Source organism: Cetorhinus maximus, chromosome 2 (genome assembly GCF_964194155.1).
Source record: "Cetorhinus maximus chromosome 2, sCetMax3.hap1.1, whole genome shotgun sequence".
Classification (NCBI taxonomy): Eukaryota; Metazoa; Chordata; class Chondrichthyes; order Lamniformes; family Cetorhinidae; genus Cetorhinus; species Cetorhinus maximus.
In genome coordinates, this window is record NC_135880.1 from 146,530,023 (window position 1) to 146,545,563 (window position 15,541).

General features: G+C 41.9%; 1 protein-coding gene across 2 annotated transcripts in view; it reads left to right on the forward strand.

Annotated features, from left to right (window-relative positions):
* LOC144698634 (ephrin type-A receptor 5-like) overlaps nucleotides 1–15,541 on the forward strand; it is a 357,156-nt gene that overhangs the window by 291,476 nt on the left and 50,139 nt on the right. Inside the window, exons 10-12 of one of the 2 annotated variants that reach the window (XM_078570504.1) lie at nucleotides 4,573–4,698; nucleotides 4,798–4,983; nucleotides 10,322–10,383. In XM_078570504.1, coding sequence (XP_078426630.1) covers nucleotides 4,573–4,698; nucleotides 4,798–4,983; nucleotides 10,322–10,383 — 374 coding nt within the window. The remainder of the gene's footprint in view (nucleotides 1–4,572; nucleotides 4,699–4,797; nucleotides 4,984–10,321; nucleotides 10,384–15,541) is intronic. The other variant, XM_078570505.1, reaches the window with a different exon arrangement.

Genomic DNA, 15,541 nt, shown 5'->3' on the forward strand with positions numbered 1-15,541 from the left:
ATCCCCGTATTCTTCAATATCTTTAATAACTAGAAATCTCTCTATCTCTGTCTTGACCATACTTAATGACTGAGTCTCCACAGCCCTCTGGGGCAGAGAATTCCAAAGATTCACCACCCTTTAAGTGAATAAATTCCTCCTCATCTCGGTCCTAAACCTCTTGATCCTGAGACTGTGTCCCCTGATTCTAGACCCCCCAGCCAGGGGAAACATCCTTCTGACATCTACCCTTTTGATCACTTTAAGAATTTTGCGCCTCGATGAGGTCACCTTTCATTCTAAATCATTACAGCGGGATTGACCAACACTTCATATCAGGACAATGTAAGGGAGCTCTGCATCCCAATTGACCCATGTTAATTTTAATTTACAAGTGGCTATAAATGAGGAATCTGTTTAGTTCTGCAATACTACTATCTCTTTGGTTGAGCACAATTTCATAACACTCTCAAATTTTATTCACAAAATGTTGTTTTCTGATGCACTAGACATGTTGTGGAAGTTACATTTTAAATAGTTTACTGTTAGGAAGATAAGAACATAGAACTTAGGAGCAGGAGTAGGCCACTCAGCCCTTCGAGTCAACTCCACCATTCAAAAAGACCATGGCTGACCTGGCTTTGACCTCAACTCCACTTTGCTGTCTGCCCCCATTACTCTTGACTCCCTTTTCTATCAAAAACCTGACTAACTATGCCTTGAGTAAATTCAATGACCCAGCATCCACTGCTTTCTGGGGAAGATACTTCCACATACTGTTGACCCTTTGAGAGAAAACATTTCTCCTCATCTCCATCTTAAATTGGTACACGTTTTATTCTTAAACTGTGTCCCCTAGTTCTAGTCACACCCACAAGTGGAACATCCTCCTGGTATCTATCAAATCCCCTCAGGATCTTATATGTTTCAATAAGATCACACCTCATTCTTCTAAACTCCAATGGTCAGAAGGGAAAAAACAGTTCGGACCAGTATTCTTATTTCCCAGTTTTTACTGTTTTTTGCTTCTGAGTGGGCCGAGCACCCAATCTGTTCAACCGTTCATCATAAGATAAATCCCCCCCTCCCATATTCTTTGAGTAGTGTCATAAAAAATAGTTAATTTGAACAAATGTGGTAAAGTAGAACAGATTCAATAAACCTTTGGAATACAATATATAAGAAATTTGAGACATGACTTATGGAAAGTGTAACATGCTTGTGACCAACAAGGGACTTTGGGCTTGTGGTTCCCAAAGCTGTCAACAACTGAAAGTTTTCGCATATAATTTCTGGGTCTGGGTGTAGACCAATTGATAAAAATTGATTGCTATGATTAGTCAACAACTCCATTAATGTTGTATCATGTGACTACCAGGATGGTAGAAGATAAACTAGGTGAACCCTTTCCTTTATTTTGCCAAACAATTCCTATGTTCCTATCCTTAAATGAGTGATAAGAGCAAAATTCTATGCAACTTCATCATTTTATCTTTTTCTTCTCCTCTGTTTCCAGACAGTAGAGTATCCATTTCACCTCAGGTCCCTGCCAAAACCCCCCTGTAGCCAGTTACCAGGAGGTGTGCAGGAATAGACTTTCTCTGCAGTTTTCCTCACAGAGTGAAAAAAATAGAGACCCAATATCCCTACTCTCTGTCCTGTTTCCTGTCCGTTGTGTCTGGGAAATGAATTTCCTGGGTCCTGAAAACTTAGCTATAAGAACTTTGTGCATCAAGTTACAAGATTTAATAAGCTGGCTCATCTTTGCTTGAACTGATACCACCTAGTCGGCTTCTAACATCAATCTCATTCCAGAGTCATATCATTAACTAAGGAACCATTTAAAGGGTTTGCTTCAAAGATCCCTGATTACATACTCCACAAATCTTTTTGAATGAAGAAACTCTCTTTACTCTCCTTATTCCTAACTTTGTAATCTTTAAATTGTATGGCCTGGTGTTTGGAAAATCAAGGCCATAATCATATTTTCTACAACTCCACAACACAGTGCTTTGGGATAAAAACAGAAAGTGCTAGAAATAGTCAGCTGGCCTGGCAACATCTGCAGAGAGTGAAACAGAGTTAATGTTTTAAGTCAAATATTATACTACTTCGAAACTGAAGAAGTTGCTTCCCTGAGAATGTCAGTGGACTAATCTTGGGTAGGTCTATTCTGTGAAATAAAGATATGGTGGTGGGGTGGGGGTGGGGGTAGGTATAGTCACTTGTTTAAAAATACATAAATAACATTGGAAGGTGTTTGGCTTGCAAAGTTGTTTGTTAGCAGTAACATTGCGCTAGAGAATTGCAGTTGAAAACATATTGATAAAGGTTTGGTTAACTGCCTTGCCGATAGGAAGCACTGAGCTTTCTATTGGGTTGACTCACAGTTGACTTACAGAAATTCTTTAAATACTGTAATGATGTTCTTAATTTGTAACAGTCAGTTTATCTGAACTGTTAAAGAAATCGGCCCTAAATTTCTCCTGGGGTTCTCTCAATCTCAACCCTAAGCAGTAGAGATTTGGTAGGACTAGTCTCAGTGGGAGACAGGTGAACTATTATGGAATTTAAGGGTCTTTTCCTCATTTGTTCCCTGATACTCTTTCGAGTTATCAACAGTCACAGATTGCAACTCTTTTGAATACAATCACAGTTCTTGGTTTCCAGGAGTGGGACATGAACCCACAACCCTCTGATTCAAAGGCGAGGGTGCTATGAACTGAGCCACAGCTAACACCTCTGGTGCATCTATTTAGAAATGTAATTAGCTTAAGTGACATCAGCCACAACAGATTAGCCTGGCTCCAGTGATCTGGAAAGGATTCTTAAATGTTATGCAGAATTAAGAAGAAAAGCAGCTTCTTGAATATGTAAAACATGATATGATATTTTATCAGTAGGACATGTCAAATACATTTGAGACCTAAATAGAAATAATGTATTTATTAACATCACACATTTGCTCCACAGAGAGCCAGCATATCCACCATCCACCTTCAGCCCACCATCACATTTAGTCCATCTAAAACTGCTGCCCCGTCCTACCCCAATCATCCATCACCCCCATGCCTGCTGACCTACATTGGCTCCTAATGGCCCCAGTACTTAAATTTAAAATTCTCATTGTTGTGTTGAAATGCGGCTTTGTCCCATCGTAGTCCTGTGATCTCATCCAGTAAGCCTCTGAGAGCTCTGCATTCCCTTAACTCCAGTCTCTTGTGTGGCCCCACCATCAGCCATTTAGGTACCATTTAGTTTCCTCCCTTAAATCTCTCCAAGTCTCCTTTGAGACACTTAAATATCATAGTGCTGTAACCATTTCATGATTCTATTCTATATTACTTAAAACCATTTTTGATAAACTTTTTATCACCCCATTTAATCTCTCTTTCTTTGATTGTGGCCCATTTTAATCTGTTTATGCTTCTTTGAGATGCCTTTGGATGTTTTTCTGCATTAAATATGAATGCAGCTGTTGTTACAAGTAATAACTAATAGATAACAATAGATAAAAACATGCAGATTGCAGCTGGGAAATAAACCTGAAAAAGGGAGGGAGTTACACAGTTTTAAGATTGTGGTAAAGAATGAGCATAGGAGATGATATAATGAGCCTTGATTTCAACAAGGTGATGTAGGTGGTTGGGTGGGAAGTGGTGAAAATGCATGCTTGGATGGTACGTTTGAAGTTTAGGAGGAACAAAGTTCATAGAAATTGTGAAGTAAAAAGAGTTCAAAAGGTTCCGGAATAAGAGGTTAGAGTTGAGAGAATTAGAAGGAACTTGAATTTCCAAAAAGGTCTTGATGGCTTTAAAATATGAGGATTTTGTGCAAAAGTAACTCTTATTCTCTAGATGCAAAGCAAAGATAAAAGATCCAAAACTTGTGATGCTGGGCCTCTGCACCCTTTAAGTTGCCCAGATATTTCTAGGACTTCTTCTGGTGTAAGTGGACCACTTGCGACTTAAGCATAGAAATCCCATGCTAACGAGACAGTGGTAATATTGCAACATCTCCCTCATCTCAGTTCCCTGCGTGTCTGCTTGTTGGAGATCCTTGATAGTACTCAGCCTGCTCAACTCTGAGATGGGCTTAGAAGCAAACCTTTGGAACATGCCAGGTGGTAGGACAAGCAGGTTGGACAAATGAACTGAAGGCTTTCTAGCTTCTGTTTTGACACAGTAGCCAGGAGACCCTGAAGGCAATGGCTGATATAGCTGCTGCAGGTATTACAGGCCCGTTCCAGCAGTTGATTTTCTTCACTCATTTCGTGTGGTTATAGCAATATCTGAAACTGAAAATGTAGGCAGGTTTGGGCCTGGTCAGACAAGAATGCACGTGTGCCCGTGATGGTGGGTGTGAAGCCCCAAAGAGACTAGTAACCCTTAAACTGTAGAAAATGTGATTGTGAATGTTAGATCAAGAGAAATCATCCAAACGGAACTGAGCTGTATTAGAAAAACTAGAAGCAGAAAAAGCAAAAAACCTTGTAATATAATAATTAAAATAAAAAATAAATTGTATAACCATTTTACTGAGAAATGACACAATATTGAACTAATGTCTTCATAATTTATTCTCATTAAACAGTTAAATTGCCAGGTATAAGAACATACATTGACCCTCATACCTATGAAGACCCAAGTCAAGCTGTTCATGAGTTTGCCAAGGAAATAGATGCATCATGCATCACTATTGAAAGAGTCATTGGTGCAGGTGGGTTAGATGATAAGAATCCTTGTTATTTTGTTAGGTCCTGTGCTACTATAGTAAATCAAGTTACATAACATCGTAACATCTTATTTCTCTTTCAAGGTGAGTTTGGCGAGGTGTGTAGTGGCCGTTTGAAGTTACCTGGAAAGAGAGAATTCCCAGTAGCCATCAAAACCCTAAAAGCTGGTTATACAGAGAAGCAGCGCAGGGATTTCCTTGGTGAAGCAAGTATAATGGGGCAATTTGACCATCCCAACATCATCCACCTTGAAGGGGTGGTCACGAAAAGTACGTAACCTTCCATACCTTGTCTACCAAATGAATAAATCAGACACAGTACTATGAAATTGCAGATTGTGAAGCAATTACCATATCTAGAAATGTAAATCATAAATCATTATTTTTAAAGCCTATTTGGTTTCAAAACTTTAATTTATTTCCAAAGCAGAATCATGCATTCTGCATATAAGTATATATATATATTAAAATATGCATCTAACTAACCTGTATGATTGTGTATATTAAACTTGGTTCTGAAAAAGCTGTTGGATGTGTGAATGATGAATGTTTTTCCACAAAGTACTTTGTTAGTTTGTTCAACATTGGGTCTGAATTTCACATTAACTTCATAAAATCAAGAAATCAGCTACTATATTAAATTTGTGCACATGGGCCATGCAATTTTCTGTTAAAGCAAAGAAGTTTAAGACTAGATCCCTACCAATTGTAGAATGGCATTACTATAAAAGTATAGTAATGTTCTAATTGCCAGAATAATATTCATAACTGTAGTTACTTTATTAGGAATAAACCTCAAGTTCAGACAATCTTTCAAATGTATTGGTATATTTTGTGGGTCTCAGCTATTAATGTATGTAGCTTTCTTTTAGTCAGTTAGTAAGAATGAATTTCCTTTCAGATAGCCCAGTGTCAGAACATTCTCCACATGAAACAAGCACAGCTGCCCATAGCATGTCAAGGCTGACAACAGAATATTTGCTTATAGATTTCATACTGAATAATGTTATTAAACTTCCAATGGTACTAAATAGTTAAGTGGTCACTCTATTGCATTGCTTCTTAGTCCAGCGACATAAACAGTTTTGTAATTCAGTGCAACACCATTTTCCAGCATATGTTTTCAATTGCATTTGCAATATTAAAATTGTTGTCCTCATACTGTTCTTCACCAGTAACCTGTGCTAACAAGCATTACTGAACACCCACACTACATACATACATTATTCACAATAATATGCTGAGGTATTAATTATATGCATTACTAAAGCAATATTTATGCTACTAACTTTGTCAAACATTAATCAGCTAATTTGTAATTCTACATTAATACATTCTATGTTTTCTCAAGTCAATGTTACTAATCATTAATTGCTTGTAAAGGATTTTGGAAAAATGAAACCATTGGAGAATGTTTCCTTAAAACAGATGCAGTAAAACAACAACACAGGAATGTGGAAAATTACATTAAGTTTTGAAGAAATACTTTTTGAATTTTAAGGTGTTTATGAATAATGTACAAATTGTTGCAGTTGTAAAAATAAAATCTGGTTGACTTCCTGTGTTAATAGCTACAGCAACATGCATTTTATTAACTGATGAAGACATCTCAGTGACTGATTACTCATTTTTTTTAACAGGCTCATTATTTGTTTGTATCTGAACGTTGACTCACAGTCTTCAGACATTACCATTGTGCATGATTGAAAAAGAAAGAGTTTGGGCTGATTTTTGGTCCTGAGTTGGGAGTGTAGAGTTGAGAAATTTACCATCTGCACAAACCTGACTCAGGAGAAAGTGCTCCAAATTGTTGGATTTTCATTCCGGGGATGGGGGTGTGGTTGCCAACTGGAGCTTGGCCCGCCACCCCTGGAAAGATTTCAGAGGCAGCCACAGAGGGGCTGTCAGCTGCCAAAGCCGTCTGGTTAAAAGGCCTACCCCGGTGCCCTGGAACTCCAGTTGTAAAAAAAGCAGTATAACCAAAAATAGCCCTCACCCCTCAGGCTCTCTCAGCACCCAAGCACTCCCCAATGCCTCTCATACCCTCTGTGCCAACCTATGCCCCTCTACACATGTCCCATGGCCCTGTATTCCTCCATGTCAACAAATGCCCCTCTACCCACCCTCCATGGCCCTCAAACCCTCTGTACCAACTTCATACCAACCCACCAACCCCACGCACCCTGATGGCCCTTTATAGCCCTATGCCAACTTAGTGCCAACCTATGCCACCCAACCAACACCTTTTGCCCTTACATACTCCATGTCAACTCATCCAGTATCAACCATAGGTAGGCCTCAGTAGCCATGGTGAGATGAAGTAAGGTTCTAAGAATCTATCATAGATGTCACAAAACTTAAATTAAAAACACCCTCATTGATAAAACCTTGTTTAATACATTTAAACCCCTTCAAGTACTTAATCCCTTATAAAAACAAACATTTTCATCAAATACTCAATCCTTGAGAAAAACAAACATTTGTATTCATAGTTCCACATCAAAGACTGTTATCTCTCTTTGTAGCCACTTGGAGCTGTCAATCAAGGTATGAACTTGCAGGCCCCCACTGCGATAATGATAGGTTGTGGAAGCAATCAAGAAATAATAATACTATTATGATAGCACTCAGAGGAAAACATCTAGTGAAATTGTATGCACAGAATATTTTCAACTACAGGATGGCTATTTTTTTTTCTCAAAATTTAAAGGGCAGAAGCTTCAAATGACTTGGCATCTTGCTAGTTCCACACAGCTTATCCACTTTATGTGCATATTCATGTCTACTCTTAATAAACCCAAAGGGGCATCTGACCTTTTCAAAAGGGTACCTGACCTCTCCAAAAGGGCGCCTTATGTCTCCAAAGGACTCTGAAAGGTTCAGACTTTTTCCTCAAATGTCTAAAGCCCACAAGTTATGCTTCTGAAACTTTGATGACCAAAATTGCTTCTGTTTAAAGGCAGCTACGTTTTTAGATGTGCCGTTGCCTACATGAACTGCAGATGGCCAAAATATGTCCCGTCCTCATTTCTATGACTCCCCCCACCACCCTAGTGAAAATGGTTGGGGTCGGGACATCCAGGTTCTGTGTCCCAGCACCATTTTGCTTAAGGCGTGGAGCCCTTCCGACTTTACAAAAATTCAGACCACAGTGTCGCTTTTTTCAACCAACACCGCTACACTGAACCTGACACAGTCCTGCTATCAAATACTGATAGTTTAAATGATCTCAGAAAGACAATGCTCAGCTTTCCTTCTTATATTCCCAGTTTTGTATACATATAAAATAATGTTACAGTGAAATATGTATTACTTAATATACTTATTCAAAAAGGTAGATTTATTAATAGCTTGATCCAAAGAGAATGGAGTCTAAATTATTGACATGTCATGAAGCATATTAGCATAGAAAAAATACAAAATTTTAGATGTATAGTTCATAAATAAATGGCTATGCTATAAGTTGCTTATCCATAATTGAATGTTCAGGATAACAGCTCTCTGTTCATCACTTCAATCATACTCTGTTATCTGTGGTTTAATAAACACAAAAGTACAGTTGACGTGAGTTTTCATGTACATATTTTTTGGAAAATTAATTACCTTAAATAACTTGTTTTAATGCAACATACATGTAAGCTAAGCTGCATTTTTAAAAAATATAAAAGCAGAATATTCTATTCTAATGGCATTCAATGTTGTTTTATCATATATCACACTCTCAATTTTTTTTTGTAATGAACTATTATATTCATTTTGAAGCCTAATCAAACAAACTGAGCTACAATGCTCTGCAGGACAGAAATATAATTCCAACCAATTGATTATCTATTAATGTACAGTTATAGTGACATCTGTCTTGCTTCCTGGGACAGCACCTCATTCCCAATCAAGTTTCTTAAGTCTTTGACACTACTGATATTGTGTCATAATGCTGATAGGTTGAAATAACCCATCTTCTCTTCGTACAATAAACTTGTCACCACTGTGCTGTGAATAGATTTTCTACTACAAACTTGAGATAGCTGTGGTCACAGAAGTATAAAAAGAGGAGAGGAACAGAGGCATGCAATAGATATATATTTATTAAGTAGATCTAGCTAGCTAAATTGTTTTACTAAAATAATTGTCTACAAACTAATCCATTATATGTTCATATATTTGTGCACACTTCCTGTGGAACTTTATCATTAGAAATTGTTACATCAATATTTATAATAAGAGCTACCTATGTAAACATGTCACACTGTAATTATACTCTCCCACCAGTAATAGCAATGCAGTGTCTCAGTTTTACATCTCCTAGCTCCTGACCCGGTACCACAGAGAAGCTCTTATGTTCCAACCATCTATTTTTCTCAGTCTCCCAACTCGTCATACATTTTGCTATTTAATTATCAAAAACGTAAAAATAATGACAGACCATATGACTTCAAAATGCCAACTAAATTACTGTCCCAAGTCCAATTATCCCCAATCCTATAATTCTGCTTCACCTGAAGGCTACATTTAGACAATGTGAAATGCCATAAGGGAATTGAGTAGTATGTACTTTATATTTGCCTAATTAATTTGGGAAAATAATTGGCTTGGACAAATTAATTTTTCATTTACTGGGAACATGAATGGTATTGTTTTAATAGTGAAATATACAGGTAGATATACTGAATCAGTGACCTAAGTACAAAGGCCACTCACCAAAAGCACTAATTCAAATGTAAATCTGCCATTATTTTTTATTCCTGGGATGTTCATATTGCTCATATTTTTGGGGGTTGAGAGCATTAAAGTGAATCACATAGTGTGGAATTTCAGTCACATGCAGGTAAACTGTGTAAGTGGAGCAGATTCCCTTCCCTGAAGAAGATTAATAAGCCATTTGGGTTTTTCCAACAAACTGCATGGTCATTTTCTAGTGCCATTCCCCAATTTATGCATTAAATTACACTTGTCATTGTGGCATTAAGAAATCATGATATCAGAGTTGCTAGTCCAGTGCCATAATCACTGGGCTACTGCATGCTCATTGACCTGAATGTTAATTCTGTAATGAAGTTAGAGTCTGTAAACCAATTATATAAATCAATTGTCAGATAACCTGGGGAAAGGAACGTTCACTTCCTAAAGCGCTTATTTGCCCCCTTTCGCTAACTTTAGCAAATAAAGTAAATGAGAGCAGAAAGGGCGAATGCTGTCAATTATATCACTAAATTAAAGAAAACAATACAGTCCTTAAGTTCACAAACATTTGCTGATTTGATGCAAACTAGTAACAAACCAATGGGATAATCGGAATAAGCTGATGGACTTTAAAAAAAACAAGAAATAATATGCTTTTTTTATTGATGAACTTGGCTGCATTACTCATATTATGATGCCATTATTTTGTATGAAATTATAGGGCTGATTTGTGATCTGACATTCCCAGTGGGAAGCACCACTCAGAGGGAGCGAATCTTGCGAAACTGTAGTTTTCCATCAGTTAAAATTCACAGATGGAAAATCATTGGCTACCTGCTGAAACTTTCTCAGCATTTGCTCCTACAACCACATTTTCTATGTACCGAATGTTTCTGTAGTAATTCTAATTTTTTATATATATTTTAAGGTAAACCAGTAATGATAGTGACTGAATATATGGAGAATGGCTCTCTTGATACATTTTTAAAGGTGAGTTTTTTCACATTTCAGAAATTAAGTAATCAATCAATTGGCAATTTAATGGTTTAATTGTTTCCTTATGAATTATTAATGGAGAGAAAATGATATATTTTCATAACATATAAATAGTTCTAAATTTTAAAAATCTATGCAGTGGTTTTCATTTTATGAGTTAGTGTTCCTAATGTGCAGCCTTGTGGTCAGCACACCCAATTCACAGCTTTCCTACTTTTCTGGTCCTGAACATTGGGCTCACCGCATTAATCTCTGTGCCCAGTTGTCCATTCTGCCCTCCTATTGTGAACCTCCTCATAGCGTATGCCGTTTCGTTACATGTATCCCAGTATTAACATGTATATTTAAATTGCACCAACAGACTACAGAGTGGGGGAAAAAAATTGGATCATTGATGCAAGGTATATGATAACGGCTCCTATTTTTGTTAAGATAATTCATGATGTTGAATGAAACGGAGCCACTAATTGAAAACACTAATTATTTTGAATCAAATCTTAAAAGCAAGACTAGTTGGTGATGTCAAGTGTGCACTGGAAGAGGAATGCTCACTAATGCATATTGGAAAATCACAAGCATCCCATAAATTTCCATCCATTCCAAATCAATGCCTTAACAATGAGCAAGATTCTGCAACACCAGCCCAAAGGTATTGTTTGGAGATGCTCTGGCTGTGATTGGATAGGTAAGACTGGAACCATGTGAGGGTAGTCCCACTAAAATGGATAATGAAGGGGAGGTGTTGAGGATGGATAGTGTGGTCGACTGTGTCAGCAAGGTTGAGAAGGGCAGGGCGGGATAGTGCATCACATTAACAGTCAGAGATGAAATGTGGCAATTAAGAGGAATTCAAAGCAGATCACTACACTTTTTATGATTTTTGGAAATTCTGCTGGAAAGTAAGGCAGACCCCTCTTTGGTAAAGATGTCACAAAAAGGGGCAAAGGGAACATCCTCCGTCTACCTTGTCTGGCCTACATGACAATGGTTGACCTTTAACTGCAGTGTGAATAAAAATGAAAGGAGAGTGCCAGCTTCAATGGAAAAGATAGATAATGGGGAGAACTTTCTCCCCGTCAGGGGGGTTGTGCGGGGGCAGGGGCTGGTGGGCCCGCAGCCAATCGGCGCCCCCGCCAATCGGCGCCCCCGATCTGCTGGGCGCCGCCATTTACGTGGGTGGGCCGATTAAAGCCCACCCAACGTGACGTGCGCCCAGAAGCACTGAGCACCGCGTGTGGGTGGGGGGTTACCTGAGTCGGGGAGTGCGGTCTTTTGCGCATGCACATGAAAGAGCGCAGAAATCTCCCTGACGCACAGAGGTGCCTCAGGGAGATTACTCTCACTTATGAAACATTGAACAAAGATTTTTTTAAAAATTTAAGCGCCTGTCCCCTCATGTGAAACTGCCACATGAGCTGGGACATGTCCATTAATTTTATTAAACATTTTTCAAACACTTTAAAAACGTTCGTGAACCAGTGGATGAGGTTCCATGAAAAACGCGAAGGCCCCCTGGGCTTTTCGCCTGCCCGCCAGCCTTAAGGTTGGACGGGCGGCTCAGCTAATTGCTTTATTGGCTTTTTAAATGGCCTTAACAGACCTTTGACAGTTTGGCGGGCACACAGCCCAGTCGGCTGTGTGCCCACTGAACCGAAAATCTAAATGACGCGCGGTGATGTCGGGACCCAGGGCCTCCAATCAAGCCCCGAAGAAACCTCTGAAGAGGAATCTGAAGGTACCCTCCCTGAAGCCCCGTCAAAGCGCCTCACCCACACCCTCCACCAACGCAGAGCCACACACCTCGGTGGGACCTAACTGTAGAATAGCCTCGGCATCACAATCTGGTGAGCACAGATATTTGCTGAATCTGAGTCAGATGACGAGCCTCTGGACTCAATCATGTCACAGTTGCTGGAGCTGCAAAGGCAAGCTCGGGAACAACAGGAAGGGATGGCCGCTGCACTTCTCAGATTGCAAGGCACGATGGAGGAGTCCGTCTGCCTTCAGGCTGAGGTGATAGCGCCGGCATGCCAACACATTGAGATCAACACTGGTAGGATGATGGCTGCCACGGAGACCTTGGTACAGGACGTCGCTCCTGCACTGCTGCCTGGGCTCAAATCCATCGCTGATGCCATAGTTGGCCTCCAACAGTGTGTACTTGAGAGGGGTGCGGGGCAGCCCAATCTCACTCCAGCTCCCCTTTCCCCTCAAGGAGTCAGCCTGGGGCCCTTGGGCACCAACTGGGAGGAGGATCAGCAGGTGTACCCCACGGGGCCACCCATTCAAGTGACTCTGGGAGTGTCTGGACCATCCGAATCCCCTGTTCATGTGACCTGAGCAGCTCCAGCTCCACACGCTGAGGAGGGTGCCACTGCCAAACAGCAGGACCCCAAAAGCAGGCCAGGGTCCTCCAGGCCTCGGCCCCCCCAGAGGACAGCCGCCAAGGTCATCACTGACAGGGCATAACAGTCAGCAGGCTGCCTCCACCTCCGCTGTGGATGTCGGGGGAGCACCAAGACGTAGTGGCAGTGTTAGGTAGGTTAAGATGTAGTTGCACAGACTGGGCACAGGTGTTAATCACTTGTACATACTGTTCACTATTGTCAATAAACTCCCAATGATGCCTCCCTGCCTATGGCTCCTTGTTCTGATGAGCAGTGTTCTGGTCACTCAGATGTGAAACCTTTCTGCACAAGATAAAGGCAGGTGTCTCAGTCCAGGGCCTCTTACCTGTGCTCTGTGCAGCCTTCAGACCAAAGCGATTGTCTGGCCTCACGCTCCTGGACACATTACTGATGTCTGTACATTGGCAGTGCTTGTCATTGCTGTCAGAATGTAGTGGGCAGGCGCCACAGAGTTCTCTCATTCTCTCGATGTGCTCTCAGCACCTTTAATGTGGGGCTGGCCCCCATCACACCAGCATCTGTGACCAGTGACGCTGTGCTCCTGATGGGGTCAGGTGCTCAAGGGGGACAAAGGGTCATGTGCTTCTAAAGTTTCATGGCTGCGATTCCATGATATGACCCTGATCACAGAGCGTAAGCGAGCTGCCCTTGGCCAGACAAGATTCAGACATTCGCAGAGGCTATGTGAAGATCTATGAAGTGTCCTCACTTCATGTCATCATCATCCTCCTGCAATCGAGTGACTATTAGGGCTGCATCTCCATGACAGGAGCATTATCACAGAGGGTACTCGCACTGCCATAAGCCAGACTGGAGTCAAACGTTCACAGATGCAATATGAGGATCTATGGGGTCACCTCGCTGCATATCATCATCATTCTCCACAAATCTAGCAGCTATGAGGGCCTCCCGTGCACGCCTGTCTCGTCCAGCCAGTGCACGGGCCTCATTCCCATCATCGCTGCCTTCAAGGACCTCCTCATCCATTGGCGTCCTTCTCATCCGAGGAGACCTCCAGCTCCACCACATCCTCCTCAGCCAGCTCCTGTCCCCGTTGCAGCACCAGGATGTAAAAGGTACAGCAGACGACGATGATGCGTGACACCCTCTGCAGACTGTATTGTAGGGCTCCACCAGATCGGTCCAGGCATCAGAGTCTCATCTTCAGCAACCCAATGGTCTGCTGCACCAAGTTGCGAGTTGCAGCATGAGCCTCGTTATACCTTCGCTCTGCTGCAGTCTGAGGCTGCTGCACGTGTATCATCAGCCACGTTCTCTGTGGGTAGCCCTTGTCCCCGAGGAGCCAACCCTGCAGCTTCTGCAGACCCTGGAATATGTCAGGGATCTGTGACGAATTGAGGATTTAGGAGTCAGGCACACTTCCTGGAAACTGTGCGCACACCAGCAGGATGTGTTTCTAGTGATCGCACACCAGCTGCACGTTTAGTGAATGGAATCCCTTGCGGTTGATGTAGTTGACCATGTGTTGCGACATAGATCTGAGCGAATGCAGTCGATGGCACCCTGCACCCGTAGGAAATCCAAGATCTGGGCAAATCCAGTCACTCCTACACCCTGGCTGTCCTGGTCCTGGGTGAAATGCACAAAGTTGTGTGCCCTCGCAAAGGTGGCATCTGTGACTTCATAGATGCATTTGTGGGTGGAGGTATGTGAGATCCCACAGAGGTCACCTGTGGAGCCCTGAAAGGAACTACTGGTGTAGAAATTGAGCACTGTGATCACTTTCACGGTCACTGACAGTGGATGCCCTCTATGTTCCTGTGGCTCTAAATCCTGCTGTAGCTGACAGATGTAACCGATCAGTTCCCTAGACATGCGCAGTCTTCGACGACACTGGTTCTCGGTCATCTGCAGGAATGAAAGGCGGAATCCATAGACACTGGATGTCGCTAAGCGCCGACCAGCAATCGCACGCTGTGGCTCTTCAGCAGCATGTGCAGGAGCCCCAGCTGCTCCTTCTTCCTGAGGGTACTGCTCCTCCCTCTGTGTAGCCAGGTGCCTAGTCACTCTCTCCTCTGTCATCTTTGCTCTCTGTACGCCACGAGGCATACAGCTAGTTCACCAGGCTCCATGATCCTGATGTACTGCTCTGCAGGATGAAAGAGAGAGACACATGGGTTAGCATGGGTATACTAAGAACCTGTCCTGGTTAAGTGTGAAGGCCCCTTAATGCACCGTGGAGAGCGCTGGCCACCACTTGGACAGCCAGAGTTTAGCGCACTGCATGGCTACCCAAAACCCCACCCACCTCTGCCCCACTCCAACCGACAGATTGCTAGCAGCTTTGCCCATTGGACTGCATGCTGTGCTCTCAGCTCAGGCACAGGCATTCTCCTAACCCACACTGCAAGGCTACACTGTTGGCTTTGGGGAAACTGGTCCAAACCAGGATGCTGACATTGCAGGGGGCTGTGAGTACCTCCAGCAGTGACTGCTGCATGGCCAACTTTAGCAACGAGATTGTACAATGTGTGCAGTCGTCCAACTGTTCTGAAGTCCACTAAAATGCTCATTAGTTTGCAATCTTTGCTTGAGGGGTGAAAAGCTCTGGAGCATTTGGTGGCACTTTGATGCCTCTGTGTTGCTTGAATGGGCAGTTAAGCTAGAAGCTTGCCTCCAATCATATCAATGTGGCTGTGCCTGAACTGTCTCAGTTGTAGAGGAATGCTCACTTTATATAAGGTGTCCCTAATGCATGGCTGCTTCCAACACCCCCTCTACAC